We start from the raw sequence: 20,859 nt of genomic DNA, 5'->3' as shown, positions 1-20,859 counted from the left end.
AGAGAGAGAGAAAGAGAGACAGAGACAGAGACAGAAACAGAGAGACTGAGAAGAGACAGACAGACTGAGAGAAAAAAAGGAGAGAGAAAGATAAAAAGAAAGAGTGACAGAGAGAAAGAGAGAGAGAGAGAGAGAGAGAGAGAGAGAGAGAGAGAGAGAGAGAGACAACTCACAGATGATTCTCTTTGTTGGGCCCGAAGCTGTCGTTGATGTCTCTCTGTAAGTGGATTGCCAGGTGAGGTATGCGCAGGATGGGGCGCTGGATGTGCACAAGTCTCGACTCAATTGACTCACTGGTCTGTTAACAAGGGAAGAAACATACACTGCAGACACTTACAGCACAAATTTTCTACTCACTAGTCTGTCAAAGACATGAGAGACCATTTACTATTCCTACTGGTGGAAAAAAAAAAAGAAAGAGCTAATGTTCATTAGAGAAGCACAAAGAGAAACATATCAATGATCATTTAGCGCAGGGAAAAGTAGTACAGATAGAAACAACAGAGGGAAAATATAGAACTAGGACCTACCCGTGGCACCCTCCAACCACTCGCGAGCTAACATTCAACCCAGCCAAAACTAGCTGACTCCTAGACTAGTGTCTCCCGTGCGACTTGTTACATAATTATTAGTCATTAAGTGCAGGGAATGAGCAAGAAAGAAAGACAATAATATCAGAGGAAAAGAAAACAGGACCTACCAACCAGTGGCACCCTCCAGTAACTTGCCATAGGATTTCTTTAATGGTTAGTTTGTTACCAATAAAAAAAAAGAATACCGACACCTAGCTGAAGCCTTGTTGTCATTTCTAGTGAAGAAAGTATGTCAGAGCCAACATCAGAAGTCAGAATTTACTTTCACTCGCACTAAGTGCAAAAGAATGTGAACACTAAAAGGCTTTTATGTGCACAGAAAGTTGAACAAATGAGCAACCATTGAAGTCGAAGAGCATGAACAGTTAGAAGTCAGAATTTACTTTAATTTACATTTTACCACAAAAGAAGACAAAATTTATTTTCACTCACACTTTAGAGTGCAAATGAACAAAAACACACGTCACAACTTACTTTAAGTTACAAGCTGAAAAAAAAAACGAGCATACGAGAAGGCTGCTTTATGCACAGGAAGTGAAATAAATGAGCAGACATAGTCAGACAAGAATGAGAACAGTAGAGGGGTAAAAGCAGTCTCAACTCTTACCTTGTCCTTGACCAAAACTCTTCCCGCTACGGTCAAGTCCCGGTCAAACCACGTGTTCCAGATTCCTCCACCGTAGCACTCCACACCCACTTGGCAAAAACCATTTTTAGTCTTCGCAGACACTGGCTTCACCTGAGCAGAAAGAAAATGACCTTGTAAACTTTTTCCTCTTTATACTATTCTCTTCACTGTGACCACGCCACTATTCTCTTCACTGTGACCGCGCCACTATTCTCTTCACTGTGACCGCGCCACTATTCTCTTCACTGTGACCGCGCCACTATTCTCTTCACTGTGACCGCGCCACTATTCTCTTCACAGTGACCACGCCATTTTGGTACCCATTTTTACCCTTCTGTCAATTAAGAAAAAAAAAATTCATTAAAAAAAAGAAACTCAAAGGCATTATATATATACTGTAGTCTCCGCCTAAGATCCCGGTGATCGGGAGCAAGGAAAATGCAGGATCTTAGGTGAGCAGGATCTCAGTCGCTGGACCGAGGGAAGAATCTATCTTAACCCATATTATTATGGCCAATAACTGTTAAAAATGATCTTCCTCCACTCTAAAATGAACTGACGTGACACCTGAGTGGGTTCATGATATATTATGGCGAGCAAAGAGTGGTCAACCTGGATGACCAATCACAGTGGCATGAGGCAGGCCATTTACACTTACTATCCAATCGAGAGTCTCAAGTTCTATGCTTATCCAGTTGCCCTTCCTCTTCCATTACCTGTAAAAAATGTATGGCTTTCCATCTCTGACCGAGTTCCCCCCGCCTTTGTCGTTACGCACTATTACGTTGTGACAACACCAATTAAATTTAGTCTGTCTCCCATATTCGCGAATAGAGACAATTTACAGCTGCGAAGATCAGGGAAGAGTTCACAGTTCAATGTGATCCCGCCTGGAGTAAACGTGTAGGCCTTACCCACACAGAGAGTGATGTAGTTTTAGGTGGAGATCTTAGATGCGAGTGCGATATTCAGGGAAAACAAACGCATTGATCAGTTCACATCTCGGAGTGATCCCGTGTGGGGCAAACATTGTACCATTTCATCGAGTTTTACAACGTTTATGTGATCACATTCACAAGAGTGGCTCATCTTTTATGTGACGGGCAGTTCAGTAAATCTCAACTTTTCACTATTGGTTGATCAGCTGTGCCTGCGTGGGTTTTTGTTCCGTAAATTATGATCTGAAATGCGGGATCTCCTCCGAATGTTTCCCTTCAGAACGAATCAGAGCGGGATTTTAGGGGTGACTTTTGTATGGTAAATATTCTGTTTTCTTAAAACAGCGGGATCTTAGGCGGAGACTACAGTATTTATAGATAAATGTGACTCAATGAATATCCTTTCGACTTGTAAAAGATAAAGATATTCTGAGCATAGAACAGGGGTTCATGCCAATCTGACGATCCTAGAGTGGCAGAGATTAAGAATACTTTGAGCAGGAAAATGTCTCCCTCAATTTGATTTTTAGTATATGAAACAAAATCCTCCAATTATGAGGGTACAAAACAAGTAACATACATTTTGCCTGTACAAATAAGTAGAATTCTAAAATAAATAACTAAGCCAATTGTACTCCGACTGTGAGTATAACACTGATCACTACAATTCCCAACCTTGAGGCAAGGGCTGTCTGTGTGAGCTCCCACAATGCTGAAGCCATTTCCAGCCTTGTACTGGCCGCCCACAGCGAAAGCGATGATCGCCGACCCATTCTTGGTCACATAGTACTAGAACACAACATGAAAAAACACAAACACAATGATACTGACTGTAGTAAATTACTCAAGTCCCAGACAAAGTAATGTCACATGAACAAGAACACAACAAATCATATTTACTGCAGTGTATATTTGTATGTACATACAGCTGTATGGATTCACTACTACTGAAAATTTACACAATTTCATAGATAGAATCGCCAGATGTATCAATGATATTAGAAAAGGGATGCTCAAGAACAAATTAAAATTAAATGAGGATAACATCGAAATATTATTTGTTCGTAGCAGTGCATGCAATGAAATCGACAACAGTATAAACATCCAAGATATGTCAATGAAATCCCATGTACCTAATCTTTGTAAAAAATCTATATATTCAACTGATAACTGAAGAAAATAGGGAGCATTAGAAAATATATATCTGTTGATGTCACCAAAACTTTAATAACATCAGTTATTTTGTCAAGGATTGATTATTGCAATTCCTTACTTGCTGGTGTACCTGATGAACAGTTACAACAATTACAAAGAGTACAAAATATTGTTGCCAAAATAATTACTAAGAAATTAAAGCATGACCCTGTGACTCCTATTAAAAAAGAACTACACCGGCTCCCGGTGAAAGAGCGTATCATATATAAAATCTGTTTAAAGTGCTACAAGCGCTTACAAGTCATTACCTATCACCTGACTACCTAAAACAGTTTTTAACACCCTATGTACCACCTAGAACGCTCAGATCATCAAGTGACAAAACAACCCTTGTTAAACCTTAAATAAATTACAAATCATACGGCCAACGCTCTTTTTCATATTTTGCTCCATTTGTTTGGAATAGGCTTCCAAAAACTATCAGAGAAGCAGAAAATCTAGAAATTTTTAAGAAAAAACTGAAAGCATTTCTATTTTCATCATATTTTGATTAGACAGAATCCATCCAAGCTGTAGATTGTCCTGAGTTTTTATGTGCGTATGTATGTATGTGTGTATGTACGTGTGTATGTGTGTATGGGTGCGTGCACGTGTGAGTATGTGTGTGCACACATATGTAATGCTATGTTCCTATAAAATAGATTTGTAATTCCATAATATGTTTCATGTTAAGTGCATAGAGCATTTCGTAAGTTGATATGCGCTATATAAATGCAGTCCATTATTATTAGTAGTAGTAGTATGTATATTAATATACAGACGTTAGTAAATAGAAACTTTAGACACAAGTAGGCTATCATACAGACAGTAAAGAGACATTTTGTCCAAGGACAGTGGATAGTCCCAATAAGTTAACAATTCTTACACCAAAATTATACCACTGGCAAAATACAGGATAGCCTCCTTATACTTATGAGGCCAAAAATACGCTTATGAGAGGCCAAAAACAATCATTGACAGACAGTTATCAACCTTTTTGGATCTGAAAAGGCACCTGTAACTGACAAGATGATAAGATAACAGGACCAAGTGGAGGGGTTAGGGTTTTTTTTTTCAATAGTCCGTTTATAGTCAGTTACTTGCTATGAACATCTCTGCAATTCATGTTTGTATGGCTATGCAAATAGCTTTGTCCTTCATGCACTGCCATTACCGGTTTCCACTTCACCAAAAGCTTTATGTGAGACTCTTTTCCAGCACTTGGTTAGAATGTGTCACTGGTATGCTCTACTTCTTTCCCCTCTTCTACTGTTTCCCCTAGTCTATCGGAGACAGATGAAGTGGTGTGACATTTTTAAAGACTTGTGGACTAGGCATACCAAGAGCTATTCACACGAAAGGCAAAGATTAGGCATCCAACTACTGTTGAAGAAATATTGCAATGGCATTCATTTAAAAGAAAAATATGATAATCTTGATTTTGCTTAAGTAATGAGAAACTAGAAACACATCAACACAACAAAGGTCATTCAATGCAGGGAAAGAGTAGGACAGATAGAAACAAAAGGGGGAAAGAAAAATCATAGGACCTAGAAGTGGCGCCCTCCAACCACCCATGTCAGAATTTAGTGGTGGAGCTGCTAGACTTGCAATTAAAAGGTCACAGGCTTGACTGCAAGTCTGTGCCCAATACTGATATATAATACTGTGCCATTGAGAATGACACTTTATACAAATTGTTCTCATTTTATACAAGTGAGAATGGGCACTGAATTAAGAAAAAGATCTTGCCTGTATGTTAGTATCTGAGCACTTGTAAAAGGCAGCTTCCATAAAATGCTTTCCAAAAAGCTGAGAATGTTTAAAAATATAACAGGATTTGTTTGGGAAAGAAAAGCTGTTTCGTTCTTAACAACCAAAAGAAAAATTTGCCCTGCAACACTGCCAACAAGTTGGGACACGCTCTAAATAATGTAACCTATTATTATTATATTTAAGATCATAACACACACACATACACACACACATACACACACACACACACACATACACACACACATACCTTTTTCATAGGAGCAATGGTCCATTGCTCTGTCTCTTTCAGTTCTTGAAAGCCAACCTTCTGCAGAGACTTTTTCACTTCATCAACAGCTGAACAGAAGGATAAAAGATTCCTAAATTAAATGTTTTACATTATTAGCTGACAGACTTTGTTTCAATATACAAAGTTCACCTAAAATGTGCTTTCTACCTGAACCCACTGAAATTTCACATGGGGTAGGATGGCATGTGAGTGACAGCTTCATATTCATAATAAATAGGAGGTTTGTCAACATTATACCCATACTTCGCTTACATTTGCAGGCATTTTTTGTTTATTTAACTTTTGCTTCATAAAAAGACTTAACAATTGGTGATAAGTCTTTTTTAAAATATTCTAGGCTTCTGGGTTTTTTAAAGTTTTAGTAGAGGTTTTTCGGCACTCGCAACTGCATAAGGTCATATGAGCGCCAGAAGATTAGAGGTGTTACAAGAGAGTAACAAACATAAAAAAGAAGGGGGGGGGAGATATAAGGACGATATATTTTTTATAGGAAAGAAGAAGCAAACCACACCTGAACACCCGCCAACCACCCACTCTAGGCTTCCATACTCAAGAAATTTTTTTAAAACGAATAGCAAAAGTCACAATCGCAAAGATGGAAAAAAATGTTGGAATCAAATAAATGTACAAAATCTATAAATAGAAAGAAAGAAATGTCTCGTACACAAGACGATTCCATTTTGCTTGAAACTTCATCAAGCATATTTACTAAAGGACACGGTTTGAACATATGATAAAACATAAATAAATAGCTTAATTCAGAAATAAAACGTCTGGATCCATAACAACAAGACATAAATAGAAAGGGGTAGGGAAGCAGCAACCACTTTTTTACCCTTCTTGCTTTCTTGATGTAAAATCTTGTATCTTTTTCATAGAAACACTAATTCATTAGTTGAGAAAAACTCTACACACACAGTTTTTATGAAATTCTCAGCAGTACCGTTTCAGCGATACATTATCTGCTCTAACAATAACAGTATGGACTGAACAACCCAAACACTGTTGATGTCTAATATTTGTGTTCCAGCTTTCTTAACACTTATCTTTACAGCATTTTCTCAAGTTACATAGAAACAAAAATTTAATAGGCTTTATTAACCTCATCTAAGATCTATCATTAGTCTCAGACAAGCCTCAATAGCCCACAACAAAAGTTGTGACCCAAGTACCTGGACTCTTTTGAGAGCTGAGAAATGTAGAAGTAGAGACCTGCTCTTGATATTAAAACTGCAGTTTCCTTTAAAAAAATCAAGTATTTGTTAGATATGATACAAAAGAGTACAAACCATGAAAAGGTGATGGCGATTTGTTGACAAAGGACAAGAGCTCCTTCGCACTGGCAAGAAACTTCTCTCGAGATACACCCTGAAAATAAAGATTAAGAAGGTGGATCAAATTTTTATCTTATTTTTGTCAGACACCAGTGACAATATTGATCCATAAAATTCTCACACTGTACAGTATCAAAAGTGTAGCATTCACAGACAAATCATTATTTCCTCTTCTTTCAGAAACTTGTTTAACTATCTGCATAGCATGTCATGTCAAAATGTACTGCTTCCAACACAAATTCCTGGGAGTATCCTTAATCTGTGCCTTCTATGAGTAAAGAGTACAGACAGTCACTGAAAAAGTAAACAACCAGGAGTACCCACATTCATTACTTTAGAAAAAGCAAAAAAAGTGAAAGCACTGAAATCAAGAGATATATTTTTAAAAAGGTAATACATGTCTATAATTTTAGACCTCTTACAGGAATCTTCATTTCAAGTTTTTGTAGACTTGAACTTCAGATGAAGAGAATCTAGATATAGAGAACAGTATAAAAGAGACAGTGATCAACGCCTGAAACTATGGTCATCAGGACACAAAAAAGCAGGTTCTTAGGCACATCTATTTGAATGACATATCATGAGGCACACAGTCACAAAGTAAATCTGTCCAGTTAGCTTCTTTTGTTTTTCTATTTGGTAGAGGTTTTACGGTGCTCGCAACTGCATAGGGTCATACGAGCGTCAAGGGAAAGACATCAACAAAGAAGTCTTTACAGGGAATCGGGCTGACTCTGCTCACCTCTCTAGCTTTAACAGCACAAAGTCTGTTTTGACTTTCAAGGCACCCCGGAAATAGCGGGTCACAAGAGTGTGACAAGCATACCAAAGAAGTAGAGGAAAATGATGATAGTAAGGATTAGGAAAGAAAAAGAAGCAGTTCCCTGTTGTAGTTCAGACACAGTTATGAGCATGACATTGTTGAATCAGCCCATTTACAATTCTACTGTGAATAAGAACGAGAAATGTGCCCCCTTTGGGAATGGTCTAAAGACACTTCAGTAAGTGGCACTGCCCCAGGGAGGGGGGGGCTTTTGGTTATCCTTATATGATAGAATTCAAAAAATGGTGAAATGGTATAGGTTTAACGCCCCTATCAACACTATGAGGTTATTTAAGGGGCGGGACCTCCGAGTTTAACGTCCGTCTCCGATAGGAATGAGCCAAGTGGGAAGTTCGAGTAAAGTGCCTTTCCCAAGGACACAACGTCGGACCGAGCTGAGGCTCGAACCCCCGATGATAGAATTCAATAATTTAAAAAAACAACCAAAAAAACAGTCACTCTATGCAAGGAGTTGGGAATGACGGTTGTGTCTTGCCCCCCAGGACAGCCTAGTGGGGTCCAGAGTAAGCGCCAAACAAAAAGTGAAATACACTTAAGACTAAGATTAACATCCACATTATTTCAAACATTAAAGCATCACCATCGTTACCATCACCATCGTTACCATCATCATCATCATCATCATCATCATCACCGACTAAACAATTCCTCTTTTTCTTGTTATGCTTCTTTTGTTTCTTTTTTCTTGAAACATAATTTGCACCATGTTAATACATTTTCACGTAACCTACAAATATCGGCACCAAAATCAGGACACAGGACAAAAAAAACAAACCAACAAACAAACAAACCAACAAAAAGTGTGACACTGACGCCTGAAGTTAAAAAAGGCTCTAACCAGGGCTGTGGAATCGGTTAAAACTTATTCTGACTCCAACTCCGACTCCAACTCTATGTTTCTAAACTGACTCCAGCTCCGACTCCCGACTCCTCCATGATCATCAATTTTGGCTCCGACTCCACCTCCTCAACAATCTTTAACTCCAACTCCGGCTCCAGTCTAGATGCAGTGAGCCGTTTATTCATGAAAAAAAAAGCACATAAACAAAGCAAAACTAGATGTCTAATTTCTTTGAATTTATTATACAACTATCAATAAAAAGAGAATAATTCATCTCTTGGCTTTCGTTTACAAATCAATCTGAGAGTAAAAAATGAATAAATAAATCAACCTCTTGGCTTGGGTTCACAAATGAATCTGAGTAGTTTTTTTTTTTAAAAAGGTTTTAAAATGGACAATACGAAAAGCAATACACATTCTATCATAATATCAGGCAAAGCCAAATGGAATAGATAATTTTCCAAAAGTACCTGAAAAGTAACATCTTTGAAAAAGGAAAAAAAAAACCCAACAAAACAAATGTAAATGGAAGAAAATCAACACGGTGAGGTCATTCAATGAGGAGACAGAACCACATATTATCATCACACCGACACAACCAAGAACCGAACCCCGGACAGTTGACGTTAGTCGAGTGACCTACCACTAGATCACGGCGGCTCTATTAAATTTCCCTTGGTATCTTGATCTTATCTATTGATAATGATCATTTATCAATTTCTTGCCATTACACACTTTATTCAATGAGGGATATTGCCCTCCCTTTATATCTAAACTATTACAGAATAACTGAATGTGTATATAAGCCGATGGAATTTTTCTTTTATTTGTATGTTTCACTCAATTCATCTAGTTTTAGTAGAGGTATTACGGTGCTTGCAACTGCATAAGGTCATATGAGCGCCAAGGGGTGGATGTAAACAGAGAAGTCCTTACTCTGCTTACCTCTTTAGCTTCCACAGCACAAAGTCTGCTTCAACTATCAAGGCACCCAGAAATAGCGGGTCACAAGAGTGTGACAAATATACAAAAGAAGTAGAGGAAAATGAGGATAGTAAGGACTAGGAAAGAAAAAGCAGCAGTCCCATGCTGCAGTTCAAGCACAGTTATGAGCATGACATTGATGAATCAACCCATTTACAATTACACTGTGCATCATAAGAAAATGTTAACGTCCCCCCTTTGGGAATTGCTTAAAGACACTTCAGTCAGTAGCACAGCCGCGTGGGATATTTCATTCAATAAATTCATTTACCTTTTCTTATGAAAACTGACAGCAGGCAAACAAAGTAACAATTTTCACTATCTTTTTAAGGACAGCAACGCTGCAAACTGTAAACACCAACTAAAAGCTGATACAAAATGGTTTCCTCGCTTTCACTTTGTTCCTTGAAAATGTTAACCATTAACAGCAAACATATTCTTGGAAATGTTCACACACCACTCTCACTTTCAGTTCAGACACCTCCAAAATGTAAGGCAGGGCCTGCTCAAACTGGAATTAATGAGACAGAATGTAGAGGATAGAATGAAAGGAGATGGAGGAGTTAGAAGGGGAGTGAAACACACAGAAAGAGAGAGAGAGAGAGAGAGACCAAGACAGAGAAAGAGAGAGAAGGGAGAAGGATAAGGTGTGTGTGTGTGTGTGTGTGTGTGTGTGTGTGTGTGTGTGTGTGTGTGTGTGTGTGTGTGTGTGTGTGTGTGTGTGTGTGTGTGTGTGTGTGTGTGTGTGTGTGTGTGCGCGCGCGTGTGTGTGTGTGTGTTTGTGTGTGTGTGTGAACGATATCCAAGAAAATATTTTGTCATGGAATCTTGTCGTTCTTTATATTGGAGACAGGAGTCATACCTTTTACTCTGACTCTACCCCATTTACAACTTATTTCCCAACTATGACTCCGATTTCACTCGAGCCTCATTTTCTCACAACTCTGGGTCCAACTCAACTCCTGTTAATTTTTTAAAACAACTCTGACTCCAGCTCCACTAAAAAAAACTTTCGACTCCCGACTCCAACTCCACAGCTCTGGCTGTAACTCTCAGACAGACCAGTTTCTTACAGAGAATGTTCAAGGTCAAGGCGAAGACCACAGGTATGTCACTGTATATAAATCTTTATCTATACCCTAAAAGCCTTCATCAGGCCAATTCGTTGTACTACAAATACTCAACCTCTGAACCCAAATCAGCCCCCTCCCTTTTTCCCCCTCCCCCCTAATTACCAACCCCATTTTTAACACACTCCTATAATTTCAACCCTTTCCTGGGCACAGAAGCATCAGTCACCCTTGTTGTCTCATAAAATGAGTAACAAGGGGCAACATCCCTACATTCTCATGGTTGCTCTGTCACTTTACTGCTTTGTATATTTGCATATAACATTCTGAACATCTGGCTCAGAAAAATGTATATCTTAGCACGAGGCTATACTTGCCAGCTGGAAGTACATGTGTCACGATGTCGTGGAATCAGGCACTCGTCAAGTTTCGGACTTCGTGTGGTGTTATTAGTATCATCTGAAAGCTTGTTCATTTTCCTTGCCTTTGCCGAAAAAAAAACTCATGTAATTTAAATAGAAATTGAGGTACTATTTGCGATTGAAGGAGGTGGGAGTCACCTAGTTTCAGAGTAAAATTTGTGAGAAAATGGCTGCCAAAGTTTGGTAACTTCAATAACTTGAGAATCCTTGAAAACAGAAAATGTACATATTTTGGGCCTTTATTTAATTAACATTTTTCAGTAAAATTCGCATGGAAATATATCTTTATATGGACATAAAAGGTGTTAAGCAAAAAAAACCCCAATAATTTAAATAAAAATTGCCAAACTGAAAGAAAGTTATAGAATGCCAGGTTTTTTTCTTCCACTTCTGATCTTACCACCCTGCCTCACAAAACATTTCTTTTTTATTTTGAGTAAAACACTCTATAAATGGTACACTCAATTAATCCAAAGGACGGGCACCACAATCACTCTGTGATATTATGAGTAGTTGGGAATCTATTTTTGATCAACCTGACCCTCCGTTTATGTGAAAAGAGAAGCATATGACAAAGGCAGTCATTTAGAGAGGAGAAAAGGTAAGACAAAGACACAGAAGCAAAAGAGGGAAGTAAAAGAAGTTGGACCTACATTAGTAACCGCCCGCTCAACAGTCCCTCCATCTAAAGATTCGCTGGAAATGGCTAGAAAAAGAACATAGTAAGTGCAGAGACAAGATAATATGCCACTCTTTTGTCAGAGACCGATGATTACCTCGAATGGCATCCCATTGAGGTGGGAGTTGCCCTATCTAACAGATGGACAGAAAACCATCTCTGTTTATGTACATACATCACCTTGTGACATATGCAAATATTAGCCAGAAATAGCTCAAAATGTACCCAGGTGTCATAGTTATAGCATTCACAGATAGGTGAGGTGACAGTCCTAAACACCATTTACACAATAAGCTCAATCCAGTAGTCCCTTCAGAGGCAGAGACAGACACTCTCCCTCGCTCCACTTTTACAAGGGGCTCTCGTGGTCTAGAGGTATGGAGTTCACCTCTCATTCAATACAGAGTTCGCCTCTCATTCAATAGGTCCCGAGTTCGAAACTTGATAGCGATAGAAAATTTTCATCTCTGAAATTTTCTCCTTTTCTGCTCTCTAATCATGTTCCGTCATTTGCTTTCATCTCCACTTTCTGACCCCCCCCCCCCCCCCACCCCCACTCCCCCCAATCCTTTCCTCCTCTATCACTCTCATCTACTTCTTTCAATGCTCCCTGCGGTCGGCTTGTGATATACCCTCTGCCTTGTGCATCTTCCTTGATTCTTCAGACGAAAACCCCCCTGGGTGGGATAGGCCTCAATGACATGGCATGCCAAAAGATAGATGCCTCAGCACCTACACAAGGGACTCAGGACATAACAAGCTGCTCGTCAAAGAGAAACCGGCTCAACAATGCTGCCAAAGTCAAACCACATTAAATTAACTCCCCACAACCCACCAGGAGACAGTAGTGGCTGGGAATGGACCACAGTGGATCGTGGGTATGACAGATTTATTACATTAGTTATGGTGGTAAATCATGATTTATCCTAGGAGTGAAATTCCCAAATTTCAATATATGTGATTACAACTGGCCAATTCACTTGTTGGAAAAATGTGTGTGTGCTTAAAGAAAGGTACCAATAGTCGGATTTTGACTCCTTTGAGCTAAGAGTTGTACCTTATAGGAAATTTGATGCTCAACACAGGGGTCTTTTAATTTTTTAGATATCTCAAGCAGTTTTTGAGATACTGCACATTTTGCGAGGTAGGATAAAAAAATATAATTTTGAGAAAATTAACTTTTACGTTTAACAAATGTGAGAACACATACAAACTTTTTTAAAACGATCTTTTAAATGTATTTATTCTTTGAAAATTCATTTCCAATTTGGCATTCAGTGGACATCAATATCAGGAATGAAATTTCAATGGTAAAACATGGCAAGATAGAGAAACATGCTCCAAGTATAGATTTTAACACCTTTTAAAAGCAGTTTTCATTATTTGTTTTTATTATACTTTACCCTCAAAATAATTCAAAATAAAATATTTAGAAGTCAAATCAGTGAAAACCCTTGAGCACATTGTAAAAAAATGGGGGAATCTATCATTTTTTCATGGAAACACATTTTGGTAAAAAAAAAAAAATTGATTATTGTCATTATCAGCCTGTAGCTCGAAACGGTCTTGGGCGACTTTTGGAGCACACACAAATCATGGTCTACCACCATATCGAGTTTAATAAATTTTTTATACACCATAGGCCCTACTAATATCAGCTGGTGAAATAGATCGGGACTAACAAAGTACAAAGTTCAAAAGACCAGTCAAGTGGTCAAGTGGTCAAGAGGATCCATTCAAGAGTCTCACTTGAAAAAAAAAATGTTCATGCACGTCAGAGTCAAAGTCAGGACTGGTACAAATTCGGATTTTTGTTCTTTTATTTTCAGCCACACTAATTACATGTTGTGCTATCCGTATATGTCCCTACGTGAAAAAAACAAATATAAACCAATAAAAACATTAGTTTAGGAAAGCAAGCAGAAAACATATATGATTTAAAAGTTGAAAAAGTTAGAAACGGCATTATGACATTATATTGCCGTTAGAATAGGGATAGGGGGGCTCTCGTGGCCTAGAGGTTCATTCGATAAGTCATGGGTTCAAATTCGGATACCAACGGTAAATTTTCTTCTCTAAAATAGTTTCCTTTCACCTTCTTTCCATCTCTATAACAATCACAATGTTCTGTCATTTGTTTTCGTCTCCACTTTCTGCCCCCACCCCTTCACCTCCTTTGCCCCATCCTCTGTGCTCCTGACTCTTTCTGCAGCCTTTCTACTGCTACTCCTTGGCTCCTTTTTATAGCTGTCTTTCGGCTACACCCCTTATCTTATGGACAGAAAGATCTACACCTTGCCTTCTCGGACAACGTTGAAAAAAATCTCTGAGGTCTCTTGAGCAAGTTGCGCACTTTAAAGATGCCTTGGTGGTTAAAAATCGATAAGAGTACCTTTCGGTCGCCACCTGGGTAAAATTAAAAATTTCCTTCCAACTTAAAATATTTTTTGTGTCCAGTGCGCTCAATATGACCTTTTAATGCAGTTGCGAGCGCCAAAAAACACTTTCCCCAAAAAAATAAATAGAAAAGAAAATGACTTTGAATTTGATTTTAAACTGTGTCACCAAAACAAACCAAAGGCTCGGCATGTGTTGTAGCATAGACTTGTGCATTGCACTAAAATTAAAAATCCCGATTCACGAGGGTGTACACCACTTAAAAACTCAATTTGGAACAAAATCAAGAATGCAATCTCAGCTATTGGGACACTGGCAGGCTGGTGTATAGCACTTTATTTGGGCGCCAATGGTGAGTGTGTTTCACAGCGAAGTTCTTATAGATGGCAAAGAGCAGCAGGCCAAATATACGTCTTGGAATATTATGATTCAAGTCTACTTTGCTTACTTACAGACGGTTAGAAATATAGTGCGAGGAGTAATTTATGACAATTTTGACTACAGCTTACATTTCATGTATGTCTGAAATATCAAGATTTTATTTTCACGTATGAAACAGTTGTGAGGCATCCTGGTGAAATCAGGTGCTCATCAAAATAACGAAATCGGAGAAACAGGCATTTTTCCTGCCAGTTTGGCAATTTTTTTCGAATTTTCGTTTTTGAGTTCAACTCCTTTTACTTCCATATATTATATACAACATCCATGTTTACTGAAAAATGTTGATAGGCACAAAATATGTAATTTTTCAGTTTTCAAGGACTCTTTAGCTATTGGAGTTACCAAACTTTGAAGGCCATTTTCTCACTATTTCACCACAGAAAACCAGGTCCTCCTTCAATCGGAAATATCTTGATTTTTATTGAAGGCAGATGGGTATTTTTTTCATTGAAAGCAAATTAATAAGCTTTCAGATGATTCTCAATAACTTTACTTGCCCAAAAATTGACGAGAGCCTGATTTCACCACATCGAGACAGATTTATGGATTTTTCATCAGAAGCGAACTTCATAGGCTATGAACAATTATAATCAAACCAGCTCCTCATGGAGACAATTAGCAGGAAGACCTTGAGGTGGAGGCTGGAAAGGAGAGGTGAGCAGCTATTGACATGTGCCGCCTGCTATGATTCTAGCTCTGGATCCAAGTAATCCAAGTAATTATAAATTACAAATTTAGGCTTATATAGATAGAGAGGCTTGAAATTTAATAAATGAAGTGACTATTTCTCCGAACGCTCGGGAAAATAAACTTGACCACGATTTCTCCGAACGGTTTCCGTTCTCGAGATTTTTTGTAAAGATCTATTTGCGAAAGTTCTGTGTCATCTTTCATTCTATGCGAGAAGTGGGAAAGCATTTTTTGCATCGAATTCGATTTCTATAAAGATTTTTAGACGTCTGAATATTCAGATATGCTTCAATTGAGGCAGGGCCTGGGCAACGTTCCCGCACTATACTTCATTTGAAAATGCCTTCAAAAGGTACTGCAAGAAAACATGACTGCTTGACTTTGGCAGTAACCTATTTTGCATAAAGTCACCCCTAAAGTAAAAACTAAATCACACAAAAATCCCTCCACCCCCCCACCCCCCCTGTTCACACCTTATACACACACACTCACGCACACGCACACACATGCGCGCCCGGCCACTCAATTCACAAATAACAAAAAAATCTCAAAAACGGAAACCCTTCAGATAAATAAAGTTCAAGTTCATTTTCCCGAGCGTTCGGAGAAATAGAGCCGGCCTTTAATAAAAGTAAACTACTACTGTGCTGGGAATTGGACCAGCTCCTAACGAATCCCAGACCACCAACACCCTTTTTGTTGTCTCCCTCTAGTCGGCTCTCTCAACCTACCTAGCGCAAGAATACTGATGAAAGCCTATCCCTGTAACTATAATACAGACTACACCCAACTCTCACACAACCTAACCTGACCCTGCCCTGCAAAAGTTAAAGAAGAATTATTTTCGAGGAAAAAGGGGGCAGTCGTATCATATTCATCGAAGAACCGTGTACGCCATGCACTGCCGACTGTAGGACCTCCGTAACGAGAAACCACACCTCTATAAACAAAAAATATACAGTATAGGGGCCTCCATAAAGAAGAGACCTAAACTTACTTTGCCTTAACCTAGCCCTCTAGTCTATAGATCTATTTTAGGAGGCTAGTGGTCACTTTATGGAATTCCTCCCTACGACTACGACTTAGTAATACTTAAGCGATTAGCTTAGCATTGAAACAACAGAGCATGGCTTCAGTAACGAGCAACCACTCCCATCAAAAACAATAACGAAGTGACTATTTCTCAGAAAGTAGAAATAGTGCCGATCTTTATTTCTCCGAACGGTTTCTGGCTTCCGATCTCATGATTTTTCGCCTATTTGCGAGAGTTTGGTGCCAACTTTCATTCTGCCATTCTGCAAGGTCTGGGAAGGAGCAAATTTTTGCGTCTTGATTCTAGATCTATTTCAATTTTCAAGAGCTAGTCTAGAGATTTTTAGATAAGTGTAAAAACGTGAAAAAGAAAGGTTTCACAACAGAATGAAATCAAAATTAGAACAGCCCCCCACAAAAATTAACAAATTTAAGGGCGTGTGTCCACCTGTCCGAAGAAGATTGGCTGTTTTAACCCTAAATGTGCGTTTCAAAAAAAAGTACAGGATTATTAAGCTGTAAATTATGGAATCACACACAAGGGGCCTGCCTGTGTCAGAACATATTTATCGGTTTGGGTGGTACGCTCTTTAACATAACACATTTTAATCTATACATGTACATATTATATTTAGAATCTAATGAAGGTAGGAACATCAAATTAAATGACGTTACACTATATATATTTACAACATTCCCCAACAACAACAAAATTAATTTAAAAAACAACACATCAGAACAATAAAAAGAAGAAAAAAAATTACACACCAACAAAATAAAACACCACAAAGAGGGAAAAATAAAAGAGGAACAGCAACACAAATCGTATGTTTAACTGTAATGTATTCAACAAATCAACGAGTTGACAACAAGTAAGACAGAGACACGAACTGAAGCTAAGTGAACTTTTTTTTTTTTTTTAAAGAGGTTCGGTTTCTTTTTTTTTTTCTTTGACTTTTATTCCCCGATTCGGGTACCAAAAAATGCCAAAATATCGAGCCATGATTGATTGGTCGCCGCCGCCACAAACACACGTAGTTCTATGTGTCTCTTTCAATAACCCTCCAAAGGTCTAGATCTAGATCTAGACAGCACACGAGTGAACACAACACATTAAGTTTAAGAGCAGCACCCTCCATAGGCGGCACGTCATATCAGTAGCGAAAAACTGTTTGGAACTGTAGCATTTCTTTTATAAATAAATGTGATATTTTTTTACTTTCCCTCCCGTCTCACACTCAGCTACTAGTTGTCTATTTTCTACTAAATATTGATGCGCTGAACACGAATTTCAACTTCATTTCCGTCGCAAATTAATAGTTTTTGAAATATTTGATTGTTTTTAACCGAGATAGACATGCTTAGGACCAATCGGGGGGTTCCAGGGGGGCCTGCCCCACCGGTGTAAAAGAAAATCTGGGGGGTTACAGGGGGGCATGCCCCCCTGTTTTTACATATAATTTGATATTTTACAGTTAGATTTGAAATTGTCTTGAAAATAATTGATAAGCGACAGTTTTAGTGGCTTTATGTGTGATCTGCAGCAAACAGTACAGCAGTTTGACCCCTGAAACAGTGCATCTGTGTGCGGGAGTGAAAGTAAAAATTTACCATAAATGTTTACTGCGGACATTTTGGACCTAAATCTTTGGTAGGCCTAGATCTAGATCTAATATAAATATAGATCTTTATAAATCTATATTATATATAATCCGAAATTTGCGGGAAAGGGTGATTTCAGAGTGTTCGGAGGAAAAGTGCCAGCTTTATTTTCCCGAACGTTTGGAGAAATAGTGCCCAGCTTTCCCAAACGTTCTGAGAAATTTTTCTTTATTTTTCCAAACGTTCGGAGAAATAGTGCCCAGCTTTCCCAAACGTTCGGAGAAATAGTGCCCAGCTTTATTTTTCCGAACGTTCAGAGAAACAGTGCCGGCCAAACAATATTTATGAGAACTAATCTCACCCGTACCCCGCACATGTTAATTAACCATATATCTATACTATAGCCATCAGATGGTGAGATCTATTATAATATTGCTTCTCTAATTCTAGATTAGATCTCTAGATCTCAATCTAGAATCTAGATCTCTATACACTCTATACTCTCAGCTGTTTCATTTTATTAGTGGCAGTGGCAGTGCAGTGGTCGCTCCTATGGAATTCCTCCCGAAACAATGATAGCCTATCATCCTCTGTTGCACTTTTAAAATCATGCCAATAGTCCGCCAATAGATTTAGATCCATCTAGAATAGAATCTAGATCTAGATTCTAGATCTAATCTAGATTCTAGATCTAGATTAATATCTCTAGATCTTCCAGATATCTCTAGAATCTAAATCCAGGCCTAGATACTAGATCTATATCTAGACTAGATCTAGATCCTAGCTAGATTCTAGATCTAGATCTAGATCTAGATTCTAGACTCTCTATACTTTAGATCAGATCATGTTTAGAAGGCCTACTTTACTACTTTACTTGTAATGCACTTACCATTGCGATGGCACTGTTACTGTTGTATTACAGTTGCAGAAAGCCGATTGTTGTGCTGTTGCTCGGATGAGATCACTGGATCTAGAATCTAGATTCTAGATATATTAGATCTAGATCTAGATTAGATCTAGATTTAGGCCTACAACTACAACAAACAATAGAAATAGAAGTATTATCTTGATCTTGATCGGAGGGACTGGAACTGGAAGAGTGGAAATGGAATGCCCGAGCCGGTCTTTTCAAAGTTTCTGACTCTAGATATTCTACTTCTTGCAGTGGTTCCCTATTGCACAACGATTGCAAACTTTTGCCTGAATGTGCTCTTGTTCACAGTAACAGAGTAAGCCAGTCCACCCCTTTTTCCCAAGAAAACATTCGATCGACTCGAGGCTGACTGAGTGCTGGTGATGTGCTGTTTTCAAGTTTAGTCACTTGACAACTTGACACTTGACCCCGGCGTGGCATCTGTTCCACAGGATAGCAGCAATTTATCCTAACGAACGTTTTGCTGTAGCCAAATGCTGTTAATTGGCCTTAATTTTATGCCCTGTAGCCTGTAGGCCTAGTCCTGTAGCGTTCACGCACAACGCTAGATGGACACTCAGAATCAATAAATAGTCCTTGTGAGGGAGCTAAGATGTCGAATGAAATGGGGGACGGGGGACTCATAGCTTCTTTCATGCGTTTCTTTTCTTAGGCTTTTCTGTCTTGTTATCCGTACAATTGGCCTATTGTACCACAATTGTGCGAACAACTCTGTCTAGTTATCCGTACAACGTTATACTCACAAAATTGTACGAAGTGCTGCAGGTATCCGTACAATAATAGGCCTGTATGCCCACAGGCAGGGCCGTTGAGAGCCAGGTCGGGCCCTGGGGTAGCAATCACCTTCGGGCCCCTCCCCCCCCCCCCCCCCCCGGGCGCCCCCGGGGTTCCCTGGGTTTTTATAACCCCCCCAAAAAAAAAGGTGACCAATTTTGCCAAAAAACCCCCCCCTTTTTTTTTTTTCAACCCAAGAGGGGTTATTGCTTGGCTCTCTTCTCTCCCTCCTCCCTCTCGCCCTACCGCTCTCTCTCTCTCTCTCTCTCTCTCTCTCTCTCTCTTCCCCCCCCTTTTTTTCTCTCTCTTTTTCCCCGGTGTGTGGGGGCCCCCCAAAACCCCCGGGTCCTCGGGCATTTGGCCCCCCCTGCCCCCCCCCCCCCCCCCCTCTCGACAGGCCTGCCCACAGGCCTACTACCTACATGTTCTGTCTTAGTAGATCTAAAAATCTAGATCTAGATCTAGATCTAATCTAGACCTTTGAGATTCTAGATCAGTGTTTCCAATATTCCACCAGCTGAAATTTTTAAATTTTTCGTCAGACCTCATCTGCCGATCTGATGCCAGCCGCCTCATGCCTCATTCATGTAAAAAAGAAAAGGCCGGCACTATTTCTCCGAACGTTCGGGAAAATAAAGCTAGGCACTATTTCTCCGAACGTTCGGGAAAATAAAGCTAGGCACTATTTCTCCGAACACTCTGAAATCACATCCTTTCCGCAAATTTCGGATATCATATAGATCTATAATTATAGTATAGGCCTACCAAAGATTGTTCGTATACAACATGGTTCAATCGGTCCAAAAAATGTCCGCAGTAATTATTTATAAAGAAACGCTACAGTTCCAAACAGTTTTTCCCTACAGATATGACGTGTTGCCTATGAAGGGTGCTGCTCTTAAGTTAAACTTAATGTGTTGTGTTCACTCGGTCGTGTGCTGTCTAGTCTAGATCTATGGAGGGTTATTGATAACGACACATAGAACTAGCATAGATATCTGCGTTTGTTGCGGCTGCGACCAATCAATCGTGACTCGATTTTTTGGCATTTTTTGGTCCCCAAATCGGAGGATGAAAGTCAATTTTTTTTAAAAAGAAAGAAACCGAACCTCTTTACTTTTGAAAGAAAGTTCACCTAGCTTCACTTCGTCTCTTTCTCACTTGTTGTCACCACGCTGATTTGTTGAATACGTAGTTACTTGTATTATTCCCTCTTTGTGGTGTTTTATTTTGTTAGTGTGTATTTTTTTCTTTCTTGTTATTTTTCTGATGTGTTGTTTTTCTATCAATGTTTTTAATGGGGAAAAAGGGGGAGGGGGGGGTATATAGTGTAATGTCATTTAATTTGATGTTCCTACCTTCATTAAATTCTAAATATACATATATATACATGTATA

General features: G+C 38.9%; 1 protein-coding gene across 2 annotated transcripts in view; it reads right to left on the bottom strand.

Moving 5' to 3' along the window:
* LOC101856905 (aspartyl aminopeptidase) overlaps positions 1 to 19,285 on the bottom strand; it is a 33,213-nt gene extending 13,928 nt beyond the window's left edge. Inside the window, exons 1-6 of one of the 2 annotated variants that reach the window (XM_005101228.3) lie at positions 18,644 to 19,285; positions 6,708 to 6,786; positions 5,377 to 5,465; positions 2,835 to 2,948; positions 1,201 to 1,332; positions 174 to 298 (exon numbers count right to left, since the gene is read on the bottom strand). In XM_005101228.3, the coding sequence (XP_005101285.1) occupies positions 174 to 298; positions 1,201 to 1,332; positions 2,835 to 2,948; positions 5,377 to 5,465; positions 6,708 to 6,786; positions 18,644 to 18,646 (542 nt within the window). In that variant the 5' untranslated portion in view covers positions 18,647 to 19,285. Of the gene's footprint in view, positions 1 to 173; positions 299 to 1,200; positions 1,333 to 2,834; positions 2,949 to 5,376; positions 5,466 to 6,707; positions 6,787 to 9,692; positions 9,777 to 18,643 lie in introns of those variants that run through there. The other variant, XM_035970503.1, reaches the window with a different exon arrangement.
* Positions 19,286 to 20,859: the final 1,574 nt, after the last annotated feature.

The sequence above is a fragment of the Aplysia californica genome, unplaced genomic scaffold, assembly GCF_000002075.1.
Source record: "Aplysia californica isolate F4 #8 unplaced genomic scaffold, AplCal3.0 scaffold00275, whole genome shotgun sequence".
Taxonomy (NCBI): domain Eukaryota; kingdom Metazoa; phylum Mollusca; class Gastropoda; order Aplysiida; family Aplysiidae; genus Aplysia; species Aplysia californica.
The sequence above is the reverse complement of the archived record's forward strand: the minus strand, read 5'-3'. Positions and strand labels throughout refer to the sequence as shown.